The sequence below is a fragment of the Polypterus senegalus genome, chromosome 17, assembly GCF_016835505.1.
Source record: "Polypterus senegalus isolate Bchr_013 chromosome 17, ASM1683550v1, whole genome shotgun sequence".
In the NCBI taxonomy this organism is placed as follows: Eukaryota; Metazoa; Chordata; class Cladistia; order Polypteriformes; family Polypteridae; genus Polypterus; species Polypterus senegalus.
Window position 1 is genome coordinate 34,137,015 of NC_053170.1, and position 13,367 is coordinate 34,150,381.

Consider the following 13,367-nt stretch of genomic DNA (forward strand, 5'->3'; position numbering starts at 1 on the left):
GCTTAAACAATACTATTGTCAGCACTGTCATGCAGTTTTGCTTTTGCACGTAAATGGGATGATGATCCAAAGCTGCAGCGTCACCTTGGCTACTGAGCTTGGTAAACAGGCAGAGTTCATGAGGTGTGCTACATACTTTTACAGCTGAGTATATTTAATCAGAGTATACCATCATCAAAGTCCTCAATGGATACTCAAGACAAAAAAGGATTATATACAATGGAATTGCTTGGTTTAAAATATCACATTTCAGGGTTTACTTTTCCTTGCCATTTGGTAACAGTAGAGCCGATTTTGCATTTGTCCAACAAGGCAGAGAAGGTAGAAACATTAACTGAGAGCCTTGTAGTTTATGAAAGCATAACTGATCCAACTTGTTCAGAAAAACTCATACATAAAATTAATAAAACATAACATTCTTAAAGCCACTTCTTTCGATTGAGGGCCAAGGTGGCCCCAAACCTATCCTGGCAGGACCAGCCACAACACCAGCTTCAGTTGTGGATGGGATATCTGTCCACTGTAGACCCCATGCACCTGTAACCCACCCAATTTAGAACATGTGGAGGAAAACTGGAAAACAGCAAGGATACATCAACAAGGACACGGCGAGGGCATGCAGACTCCACACATGCAATGAACAGACATGGGGTTCACACCCAGGATGCTGGATCTATGAGGCAGCAGGACAAATCTCTTCAAAACATGTATTTTTAACAAGAGACTGTAATTAACTGGTGAATTTTAAGGTCATTGCAGGAAAGTAAATACAAACTCCATGACAGTCCCAATAGGATCTCTTACAAAGGGTTAACTAAGGTCTTGTAATAAATGGCCAGCACCCAACCAACATAAGAGATAAAAATACTTCAAATAAAGTCTTGAAATGAGTAAACAAACACACCATTTGTAATAAACTGCTTAACCAACTCCTTAATAAAGCTGGCCAAGGCAGAATGAATTCACCTGAGAGCACCTAAAGCTGTCCATGCCCCCTCAAATCCACTTGGTCTTTCCAAATTCATAAACAGTGCCCACCTGTGTGCCAGCAAACGTACCCACATCAGACTCCAGATTGCCAAATACATAATCCCTGGCCTGCTCACATACGCATTGTGACCATGGTCAGCCACCTCTACTACAGATATATAATACAACTGGAATTCATGAAAGCAAAATTAGATAAATGCAAGCTAATACAGAAAATTGACTTCAGAAGACAAACCAAATCAGCGAAAACTGGCAGCTAGAGCATCTAATCCCCGAACCTGAATAAAAGTGAAAACAAAAACGATATGCAATTCAAAAGAGAAAACAGCTAAAGAAGTAACTGCTTCTCTTTCATTTTTTACTCTATTGTGATTTACTATAAAATGTGTAAACGTCAGACATATTAACCATTAGTTTATTTACAGCACACAAAGGAAATCACAAACGTGAGACTGAATATCAAGGTCGACCAGGTTTAATATGTTTGCCTTCAGATTCCTTTAATTAACTTTGCTTCTGATTGATGTTGTATAACAATCCATGCATCTTTTCAGCACACTTGCAGTCCCTTAAAAGTCTGGACTGAGAGAGAGGAGAGGGGTTGGGAGGATGCGCTGCACGTTGCCGCACCCACCGCACGACAGACCACCCAGATTGGGACCCGTGTGCAGCCATGCAACACCTCAGCGCCACACTGGAACGGTGTGAGGTTTTTTACAGTCTGGATTGTAATTGACACTAGGCAATTGTTAGGATGTCACACTAAGAATTTCAGGGCCAGTTAGTGTCACCAATTGACCTATGCATAAGACACATGCTTGGGATTGTGGGAGGAAACCAGAGTACCTAAAGGGAAGCACTGAGGTGAACAAGCTTTGCACAGCCATTGGACTGGCTGTGAATTGAGCTGACATGCTTGGAGCTGCAAAGGAGTAGCAGTCCTACTGCTATCCTCCTCTTAACTTAAGCTGGATATGTTAAAGTACATTTTTCCCATTGTAGATCATTAAAACATATTTATCTTACGATATATACTACAACCCTGTTTCCAAAAAAGATGTAACACTGTGTAAAATGTAAATAAAATCAGAATGTGAAGAACTGCAAATCATTTGAATCAATATTTTATTAAAAATAAAACAAAAACAACACATTAAGTGTTGAAGCTGAAAAATGTTATTGTTGTATGACAAATACACACTCATTTTGAATTTGATGCCAGCAACACGTTTCAAAAAAGCTGGCACAGGGCAATGAAAGAATGGCAAAGTTATGTAATGTAAAAATATAAAGCACACCTGGTGGATCACCTCACAGCTAATGAGGTTAATTGGCAATGAGTCAGTCACATGATTGGGTATAAAAAGGACAACCCAGAGAGGCGGAGTCTCTCAGCGGTAAAGATGGGGACGAGTTAGCACTCTGTGAAAGACTGCACCGGCAAATGGTGCAACAATTTAAGAATTACTGCGGTGGGTTGGCACCCTGCCCGGGATTGGTTCCTGCCTTGTGCCCTGTGTTGGCTGGGATTGGCTCCAGCAGATCCCTGTGACCCTGTGTTCGGATTCAGCGGGTTGGAAAATGGATGGATGGATGGATTTAAGAATTATCTTCCTCACTATAAAATTGCAAAGAACTTCAGGATTTCATCATCTGCAGTGCAAATGATTTAGAGAATCTATGCAAGGGACAAGGCTGAAAATCAGCATTGGATAGCCAAGATCTTTGGGCCCTCAGCTGGCACTGCATTAAAACCAGACACGATTCTGTAGTGATAACCACTGCATGGGCTCAGGAACTCCTCCGAAAATCATTGTCTGTGAAGACAGTTCATCTCTGCATCCACAATGTAAAGTAAATCTCAACCATGCAAAGAAGTAAGTACTGTATGTATAAACGTAAAACAGATACACTGCCATCACATTCTGTTTTTATTTATATTTTGCATGGTGGGCCCCCTACGTTGGAAATGGGTTTGTATATATATATTAACTTATATAACTATCTACCTACTGCTTTAATAAACTCACAATAATTTAGGTTTATGTAATAAAAACTAGTGTCCTGTTGCATAATGACACTTGATGCCTTTTGTAATTTAATTCTTCAGGTGCTTTGTCAATTGTCTTCCTTGATGGACGGTAATTTTTCACATAAAATTTTATCCCTATCAAGTATATTTAAAGAATGAAGGAACCTCAGGTAAGTCTACTTTCACTTGTAGAACTTTATAACTCATATTGTTACCACTGAACACAATGAGGACATTCTTAGATATCAATTAATTGTGAGGCGCAACAATGGATATTCTTAGAACTCAGAAACATTAAATGGACACTGACACTTACTTTTTGTACTGTACTGTGTAATTGTATCCTGGGTCCTCACTTATCTTCCAGTTTAGAATATTCTCCAAATTTACAGATGTAAATGCCACAATGTTTTTAGGAAGATCATCTCCATGAACAACAATGATGCCTAAAATTAAAAAAAAAAATTACAAATCAGATATGAAGGATGAATGGCAATTCAACATGGGTTCACATATTAACTCCAGTAAACAAAATCCCTTTTGATTCAGAATATACAGTGCATTTCCTCCTTTGGTAAATATTGTGAGCAAACTCTGTGGGATTATTTTTATATGCTTTAAGTTGCACAGTATTATTCAATGGCATTAAAAGGTCAATTAGGATAACTAAACCACCTAGGTGTGCAAGATAAGACAGTACAGGCAAGCTTTTGTGCAATGGGAATGATAAACAGTAAGTTTGAGCAACATAGGTGTGGGTAATCTGCTAAGATGAAATGTGGCAAGGACGCACTTTAATAAAGAAACTTGGTATGGGGCAGTGCTTAGATTCTGGTAACTTTTAGTCTCGTATGCTGGAAAAGGTATGGGGCGAAACTTAGAGTATGGTAACTTTAACTCATGTCTACTGAAAAAAATTAGGTCATAAAAGGTGTAACATATTAACGAATCATTTTATATATTAAATACATACACTCATAAATCGGCTTATCTCATGCCACTCTAAAAGATATAAAAATATATGAATCACTTTGTTCAGGAAGACACTCTGGTCAGCTTTCTGAAAGGAGGCGCTCCCTTAAAATAAAGATGCATTGATAAGCTTCCTCCTGCCTGGCTACTTGACTCATAAAAAGAGCAGTATTGCATAGTGACGTCAAAAATATGAATAAAGCCATGACACAGTTCAAAGAGCAACACTGGCAAAACACATTAGATTTAAGGTGGGCTTTTAGGGCTTGCTAGTGGAGCTCTTAGTCAGTTACTGCCATAAAACACAAAGAACTCTTTGTTAAGATCTTGTTACGTAGCCATAAGCAACTATAGTGACCTCCTATTCTAAATGTCACTGGTGGTTTTAAGTCTTAATAAGATTTAAAATTCATTAAAAACTTCTTACACAGCAGCAACAGCTAAAATGGCTTTGGTGCTTTGTGTTATTAAGTGAAACCATTTGTTCATTAACTCATTTACAAACACACACACAAACACACGTATATATTTATATATTTTGCCTCGCACATGTTGTGGGAATCTGTTAGAGGTTCTGTGCAAGAGCGAATAAAAGCCTTAGAATGAAGGAGGAAACTTCAGAGGAGGGGTGGCATCACATCTGGCCCTGCTCAGAAGTCATGTGAAGACACAATATTTACAATTGAAACACCCAGAATTCGTCATTCAACAGCCCAAAGGAATATCAAAGCCTTAAGAGAAAGTAACGGACAGTCCTGGCTTCTTGTTTTCTTTCATTTCACTTGAAATAGCACTATTACAATTAAACAGTGTGCTCCATGATAGCCCAGCCTTTTCTGTTTGTTTTGTTTCAGTTCATCACAATATACCATGTATATTCTTTTACTAAGTGAACGTGTAAGTTTTGGCTGCGGCAGGTCAGTCCTAATCGGCCTATCCAAAGGCAGGACTTGCTGAACCTAATGCAAAGCTGGTTATGTGGAGATTCTTTCAAGTGCAGTATAGAAAAGCTTGCTATTGACAGCATTGTCTGGGATAAGCGATGTTCTCTGTGATGAAATGCTCCAGAGTGATGTTGACCCACTGTTGGATTTGACCTGCAGATTGGAAGGGGCCCAAGCCACTTGGAGGCAGATTGGCTAAACTTAGCCTGGCGCCTGCTCCTGTCCGATGGCCAGTCGCAGGAAGCTGCTTTCCTGAGGCCAAGCCTTTGGCTCATTCTTTCCTTGCCTGGGAGCAACTTGCAGTTACAACCCCCTCTCCAGTCTCTCAAATTTAAGCCCAGGCTCCTTGGCGCTGGAGGGGGGCACTCAGGCCGGCGCCCAGGGCAGAAGACACTATTGAGGAAATTCTGTAGCTGGGACAAAAACAAAGCGCTTTCATTGTAGCCAGCCTAGACATCTGGCTAGTGAGTTTCACCTCTCACCAAATCAATCTATGGAGATCGACTTGGCCAAGATGTGTTGCTTTCATGTCCCATCTAAAGATAACTTCAGGGTCTCTGTTGGCTTGGCTGGACACGAGATTCTGGCTCTGTTGGATACTGGTTGTGATCTCTGCACAGTGGACATTCATTGTGTTCATGGAGTTGTTAAGTAGTATGAGACTGTTCTAGATCCTCTTAAATATAACGGGAGGATCTGGCAGGTGGTACCAAAGTTAGAAAGCAGCGCCCTCTTCTTTACCTCCCTTAAAGGTTCTTAGACCACACATACACTTGTTTCCACAAAATATTTTCATTGCTGTGTGATTCTTATAACATGCTAAAAGTGGCAGTAAAGGTTTTCCAGAGGTTGATTCAAACCTTAACCCTAATCTACTGCTTTGATGTGTAATTTCCATATCCCCACTGTCATCTGACAGGACTCATTGATGTCTTCTTCTAAATGGTGCTGTACATTGTGTTCATGACAGATCCAATAAATGTGGTCTTGTCAGTAATTGTAGACATTTCCACCAGCATCCTGTCATCATGCCCGTTGTCATCTTTACAGTCTATTATGTATACAAAGTCCCAACTTTTTTGTTTCATTCTGTATAACAGAAGCTTTGGTTATAGATAGATAGATAGATAGATAGATAGATAGATAGATAGATAGATAGATAGATAGATAGATAGATAGATAGATAGATAGATAGATAGCATAAAGAAATTAATAAAGTACTAATAATGTGCAAATGAACTGGAATTCTAATTTAAACTGTCTCCTAAATGAATGTGCAGAAGCAAGTCAGGCATTTGAACTAAGAAAAAGCAATACCTTATTGTGATTTTCACTGATTATTTTATCATTAAATTGGCATTTTGTCAAGGCTGGATTTTTGGGGACCTCAGGGGAAATTAGATAGATCAGGCAGTGAAAAGCATTTTTCTTTTGGTTGTCTACAGATAACCAAGAAAGTCTTTTTCAGTCAGTTAAAGAGTTAATCAGGGACATGTAGCTTTATATATATATATATATATATATACTAGCCATACCCCATGTAGAGGTGGAACAGAACAGTAAGGAGGGACCTGCCCAGCTCCCTACTCCTGACGTCACGCTTCCCCCTCTCCTCGGCCCACAGCCTCTGTCTCGGATTAGCGTCAATATATCGCTCCTGCAAGCAAACTATGAGGCTTAGCGCAATGAGGGAAGTCACAAAATGAACTAGAATGTTCAAGCAAATTCTAGAAATAAGCCCAATCTAAATCCGTTAAGTAGTTCTTGCATGAAAAGCGGACAGACATACAAACAGACAGACATTGGATTATATATATATATATATATATATATATATATATATATATATATATTGTCACGCACGGCGATTAGGAGGCCTGGACTGATTCGAGAACACCTGGGAAAACATTACGCCAGGGAATGGCGGGTACTAACTTTCTCCCTCTGCTTCCTTATAGAAAAGAGACCTTCCAGCACCATAGGCCTGGTTTGACGCAGTCGGTACTTCCGCCCTTCCTCCGCCATCTTGCCCTGACGTCATTCTTCCCATCCTCCCTAGCGGTCCTTCCCAGCTGTCCTCCACTTCCGCTCCACCCCTATAAAATGGCGCGCCAGGAGACGCGCGCGCTATGAACTGTTTAGTTTATGCTTTGACCTGTTTTCTTTTGAGCAAAAGTTCTGTACAATATACTGGGGCCGGAAACCCCAACCCTTATTGCTGTCTCCTCGGTCCTTTACATATATATATATATATATATATATATATATATATATATATATATATATATATATATATATATATATATATATATATATATATATATATATATATATATATATATATATATATATATATATACTGTATAGTGGGATAGCCCTCTTAGTATGGTTTGACTTTATTTTGCCATCTATCCATCTTTGAAAGCCGCTTATCCAGTGGCTTTAACTTGAAGCCTATCCCAGCAAGCAAGCATCATACTGTATATATATATATATATATATATATATATATATATATATATAGTGAGACATGCCCGAACACCATCAGACAGACACCGCATCTTTATCAAAACACATACGTTTATTCACAGTTCTCTCTGCACAACACAATAGTCCCGCACAGCACACTATGCTCCTAACACCAATCACCACTCCTCTGGGCTTCTCTCTCTCTGTCCTTGGACCAAATTTCCTCTCTCCACCGGAGCTTCATCGCACTCCCACTCCCGACTCTCGCTCTGAATGAAGGGAGGCGGCCCCTTTTATAGTCACCCGGATGTGCTCCAGGTGCTTCTCGGCCATCTTCCGCTGGTACTCCCCAGTGTGGTGGAAGTGCCGGCTGCGCACCCAGAAGCACTCCGGGTGTCCCCGGTCCTCTTCCCCCCAGCACTTCCGGGTGTGGCGGAAGTGCTGAGGTCCAGGGCTCTGAAGGCAGCGGGGCGACCATGCGCCCCTATAGGGTTGCGCTTCTAAGCTCTCTACCCGTGGTCCACAAAGCAACCAGGGCGGTCGCCCCTCGTGGTCTGGAGGAGGTGCAAGCCGTCCTCTGGTCCTCTTGGGCATCCCGGCTGGGCAGCAGCGCCAGCCATTCACCACTATATATATATATATATATATATCGTATCATCCTTGGGCCAAACCTAAGAGGAACACTTTTTTTAGGTGACCTAGGACTACAAAAGAGGTTTGGCTACCCTCGAGAAGCTGGCCATAAAAGCAACACCTGAGAGCGTGGAAGTGGGGGTGAAGACAGATCACTTAAGAGAAGCACTTATAGAAGACCATGGCTTGCCTACTCACATCTATTTTCCTGTTGCACATGGTGGCAAGCCATAGGAGATGAAGCTGTAATTGTGTATATGCAGGCCTGGGAAAGGATGCTGGGAGCACATGGAGCTTCACAACATACTACTTATAAGTGTTCACTGTCTGGAGCTGTACAACAATGGAGTGGTGCAGCAGAGAGCCCAGGAAAGGAATCTGTCGGTTCAGCTGCGAAGGGACTAGTGGTTCTTTTAAGGATCAACTACCACTAAACCTGTCAGAGTGCAAAATCCATTCCTTTGTCTCTTGCACCCTGGCCTTTTACTATATACATTATACAGTATACTGAATATGAATGTATGCGGCAGCATAATGATGCAGTGGTACTGCTGCTCCCTCGCAATAAGGAGACTGGGGACCACATCCTGGGTCCTCTCTGTGTAGAGTTTGTATGTTCTCCCTGTGTTCATGTTGGGTTTCCTCCCGCAGTCCAAAGACATGCAGGTTAGGTCTAAACTGGCCGTAGTGAATTGTGTGTGTGCGTTTGCTTTGTGATGAACTATAGTGCCCTGTTCAGTTGTTTGTTCGAATGACTGCTAGGATAGACATTAGATGCCCTGTGACTCTGCTCAGGGTAAGTGCATTTAGGAAGATGGATGGATGGATGGCTATTTGTTGCTTTGGCATTCTATGCAATATATTTGTATGTATCATGCTAGCCATTCGTCCATCCACCCATTGAATTTGCCTATTGCAATACAGCCCTGTGGAAGCTTTGTCCATAAGGAAGGATTTTACCATCATGTCCATGGGATTACTATAGGAAAGTGGAGTGCAAAAGAGTTCATCTACACTCTTAAAAATTATGCTTATTTTAATGACATTATATGGTTCTTTACTATGTTGTATTGTTCCTCGTAGCTTCATTGCTTGCCCAAGCACCATTTCATTCTGGGACGGGTTCTTTGCAAATGGAGTTGGTTCTTTGTGCTTTGAAAAACTTCCCAATATGTAGAAAAAAAACAAAATCTTTAATGTATCATGGGCTGCAGGACACTAACAGATTAAGAAAACCTGGACTTAGCCCATTTTACTGGATGTATGCAGTGAGACCAATTGGTATTTCACAAATCTGTTACTACCTATTCATGGCTATTTACTGTATGCAGCCTGTTAAAAATGTAAATAAATAAAGGTTCTTTCTGGAACTTTCATTTGGATGGGTCTTTTGGGAACTAAAAACTGTTCACTTGGCTTTGTTCTGAAGAACCGCTCTGGCAACTTTATTTTTAAGAGTATTTATGGACAACAGGAAACATGCAAACTCCACACAAACAGTGACCAGTTATAGGTAGTGCACCAGTGTGCCACCATGAGTCCTATAGTCCTATATAGCGTATGAAGTGCACACTCATACTGTATAGTACTTAACTGAAAGAAATGCAAGGAGAGCAACAGAATACCCAGTATGTTTACAGTTCTAACAGTGCAGAGAGAAAAAGGAATATTTCTGGAGTAAATTATTGGGGAAAACAAAGGCATTGATCTTTAAACTAAAATAAACATAATTTACAGAAACATTTAAATGCATCTTTGCATAAAATAAAATCTGTCAAACATGTGAAACCTATACCATCAAAGTACACTGATATCTGTTCAGATATGAATATCACAATCACAGTCTTACTATACAAGCAGGACCTCTTAAAAAAAAAAAACAGTTTAACATTTAACAGGAAAACACAAAAGTGCAATTATCTGCCGCAGTGTTTAGTTGTTAGAAACCGGGCCTCTTTCTTGGTGTCGATAACGACTCTGTGTTTTTTACCGTTACCATAATTGCACTCCCATACAACAGACAGTCCCCTTTTTTGTGTTCAGGTTGTCCCGTGAAAATCGAATGTGAAAGCCCTCGGCGCGTCTTCACGGCTACCGCAATCGCGACGGAGTCTCCCACGCTGGTGAGTTTCGATTTCTGTAAGGTCATTAACGGCTTTATCGGACCCGACTCACTGGCACCAGGACTATCTATTATATAGTGCCTAACATATCTATCTATCTATCTATCTATCTATCTATCTATCTATCTATCTATCTATCTATCTATCTATCTATCTATCTATCTATCTAGATGACAGATACCCTCTGGGGGAACACTCTGTGTCTGCATGGAGCCCATTGAGAAAAGAGTTGGGGACCTGCAGTTGAGGATTCTACATGTAGCGGTAGCCACCAATTCATTCTTAAAAACCATTGGCGCCAGCGCAACAGATTGGTGTCCATTTTGCCTTCAGAAAGAAACAATTTATCATGTATTTCTGTATTGTACCAGATTAAAACCATTGCTGAATTTCCTTGCTTTATTGTTGATGGATTTGGAAATTATATTTAATGAACTCATTTATATTTTTGGAATGTCTGTGTCAAGAATTTGTAAAAGAGAATATTTACTTTGCAATTTTTTCTTAGGCCAGGCCAAGATGGTAACTTTAAAAACAAGAAGAAATAGAGATAAAGATCTGAAAACCACTGATGCTCTATTAATGTTTAAGGTCCTCCTTCAAAAGAGATTAATGATTGAATTTGCATATTTTAAACTAATTAATCAATTAGATATATTTAGACAAAATCTGGGCTGTAAAGATGCTTTATGTTCCATGGAAAATGAATGTCTAGTACTACAGTATGAGAGCAGGAAAACTTTGCTTTTAAATGTTGTTGAATTTTGGCTGTTAATTTGACTGCAATTGTGTTATAATTGTTAATAAAGGTCAGTTTAAAATAAAAAAGTATCTATCTATCTATCTGTCTATCTATCTATCTATATATCTATCTATCCTTTATATAGCTCCTTTCACATCTATCTATCTATCTATTATATAGTGCCTTTCACATCTATCTATCTATCTATCGATCTATCTATTATATAGTGCCTTTCGCATCCATCTATCTATCTATCTATCTATCTATCTATCTATCTATCTATCTATCTATCTATCTATCTATCATATGTTAGTTAAATAGGTGAATCTGAACTGACGTAAGTGTTGCCGAGTGCCCCCTATGACGGACAGATCGCTGCCTTTCGTTCAGTGCCGCCGCTACCCTAACTTGGCTTATGCCGGTTGGTGAATGCTACGTTACACTTATGAAAATACACATTTTGATCAAAAAACTGATTGTACGGGAACAGGGAAAAACACCTCGATCTTACCATTGATCTTGTGCTTCAAATTCATTAAACAATTTTTTTTCACTCAACTTTTTCACACTGAAAGGCACATTTCATGCTCCGCTAATTCAACAGAGTAATTTTATACTCAATATCCGAAGCGTCACATTTGATGTATTTCCTTTCAGAAAAAAAGAAATTGAATATAGGCGCTCAAAGGCTAATACAGTGCATTTCTATTATTCATCTGATGCAGATCCATTTTATCTAACAGCCTCAAAGATGCGAGACTCAGGTTGCATTTTATTTCCTGTGTGACTATTTAATTAAAATTCAAGCTTCTTACAAAGTAACTTGAAAAGTCTTAATCGTGCCTATACTGCGTTAACATGTTTGGAGATCCCAAATCAATGATTGAAGTAATGGACTCATATTTGAAAGGTATGACATAGTATTGTTAAGGCCACTTCGCCCAGGTCACACCCTTTGCAGCCTGTCCCAATAGCTCGGGCACCAGGCAGGACCCAGCACCAGCTCATGGTAGGGCCCACGCACAAACGCCAGGGTCCATTTAAAATGAAAAGTCTTTATAACTGTGGAAGGAAGACGCACGCACATCTGGGGAGAACGTGCAAACGCCCCACAGACAGGAGGATTGAATCGAACCCTGAAGGAGATGGAATGCGTGAGGCATCACCGTTAATCCCATACCCACAGCTAATGATTAAAGGTCCACAGTTTCGACAAACACTTTTCAGATTTGTGCCTCTCTGTAATCAGCCAGCCATCTGCCGGACATTTATGTTACGTAAAAAACGACCGTGTCTTACCTGCCAGAATTATGAGATGAGAAAACATTATTCAGAAATTAGTTTGCTGGCAAAGAAGAATAAAATTCCCAGTTCCACAAAAAGAGGTGGTCGATCTACCAAAGCCCCTCACTTGCTCGCTGTGTCTTCTTTAGTTTCTTCCAGTTTTCTTTCGAGTTAAAGTCCTGCCAGTTTCACTACGTATGAAAGGTGATCAGCTTTGCGGAGTGAACTTTGTAACACCTACTACTATATCTCCTCCTCGCCAAGTTCCTGTTTTATTCACACGAGGTACATTTTTGACACCTGAGCCTGCCCTTGAAAGGCGCCGTTCCCTCCGCGTTCCCGCTGTACAGGTTTGGTCGGGCGTTTCAAGTCTTAGGCACAAAGATCAAGACACCAGAACAAGGTAGACATTACAGCGACTTGTAAAAGCGAAAGCGCGTCGTTTACAAGTGTGGCTGCACCTGCTGACAGCCCACCTGAGTCACGGTGCCAGTTTCCTAATAGCAGGTGCCGAAAACGAAGTACTTTTCTTTTTGGGTGATGTTGAGATTTGATCTTGTGATGGCACTTTGTATTAACCTGTCTGGGTGCATTCCTATAATAGCAGGAAATACTGAAATGTCGTTCCGAGCAACTATATCAATCGCGATTGAAGTACATATATATGAAAGTATTATTTCTTAAAAAAAAAAGAAAGAGAAAACAGGTTGTGTCATAAATAAGCAGTTAGCGCATTTAAGCCAATGGGGCAACTAGTAGCCAAAGGACTCCAGTTGAAAGGAACGTAGCTGTCCTCCGCTTTTCTCTGTTATACTCGTCTTTCATCTTGAGCCCCCAGTGTATTCATTTTGATCTGGTAAAATGCAATAAAACACAATACCGCAAATACAACTTATTTTTGTATAGCGCTCTTCACTGAGTGCAGGCACAGAGTAGCGTGAAAAATTCTAAGTTAAATACAAGTATAGATTAGACTAATTACTAAATACAGAATTAATAAGCATAAAAATACAGACTGGTCTGTCTGCTCTGCTCTAGTCAAGACTATTCAGCAAATAAAATATACAGAATGCCTAAAAGTCCATGTGATCACCTCACCTCTGCTTATATGTGGGTATGGAAAAGGTGGGCTTCTGGACCTGAAAGTCATCTACTAGTTAGGGATATCTTTAAAGAAA

At 40.1% G+C, this 13,367-nt stretch overlaps 1 protein-coding gene across 1 annotated transcript in view; it reads right to left on the minus strand.

Moving 5' to 3' along the window:
* LOC120517386 (interleukin-22 receptor subunit alpha-1-like) overlaps positions 1-12,652 on the minus strand; it is a 94,177-nt gene extending 81,525 nt beyond the window's left edge. Inside the window, exons 1-2 of the mRNA XM_039739675.1 lie at positions 12,205-12,652; positions 3,339-3,468 (exon numbers count right to left, since the gene is read on the minus strand). Coding sequence (XP_039595609.1) covers positions 3,339-3,468; positions 12,205-12,232 — 158 coding nt within the window. The 5' untranslated portion in view covers positions 12,233-12,652. The remainder of the gene's footprint in view (positions 1-3,338; positions 3,469-12,204) is intronic.
* Between the last annotated feature and the right edge of the window lie 715 nt (positions 12,653-13,367).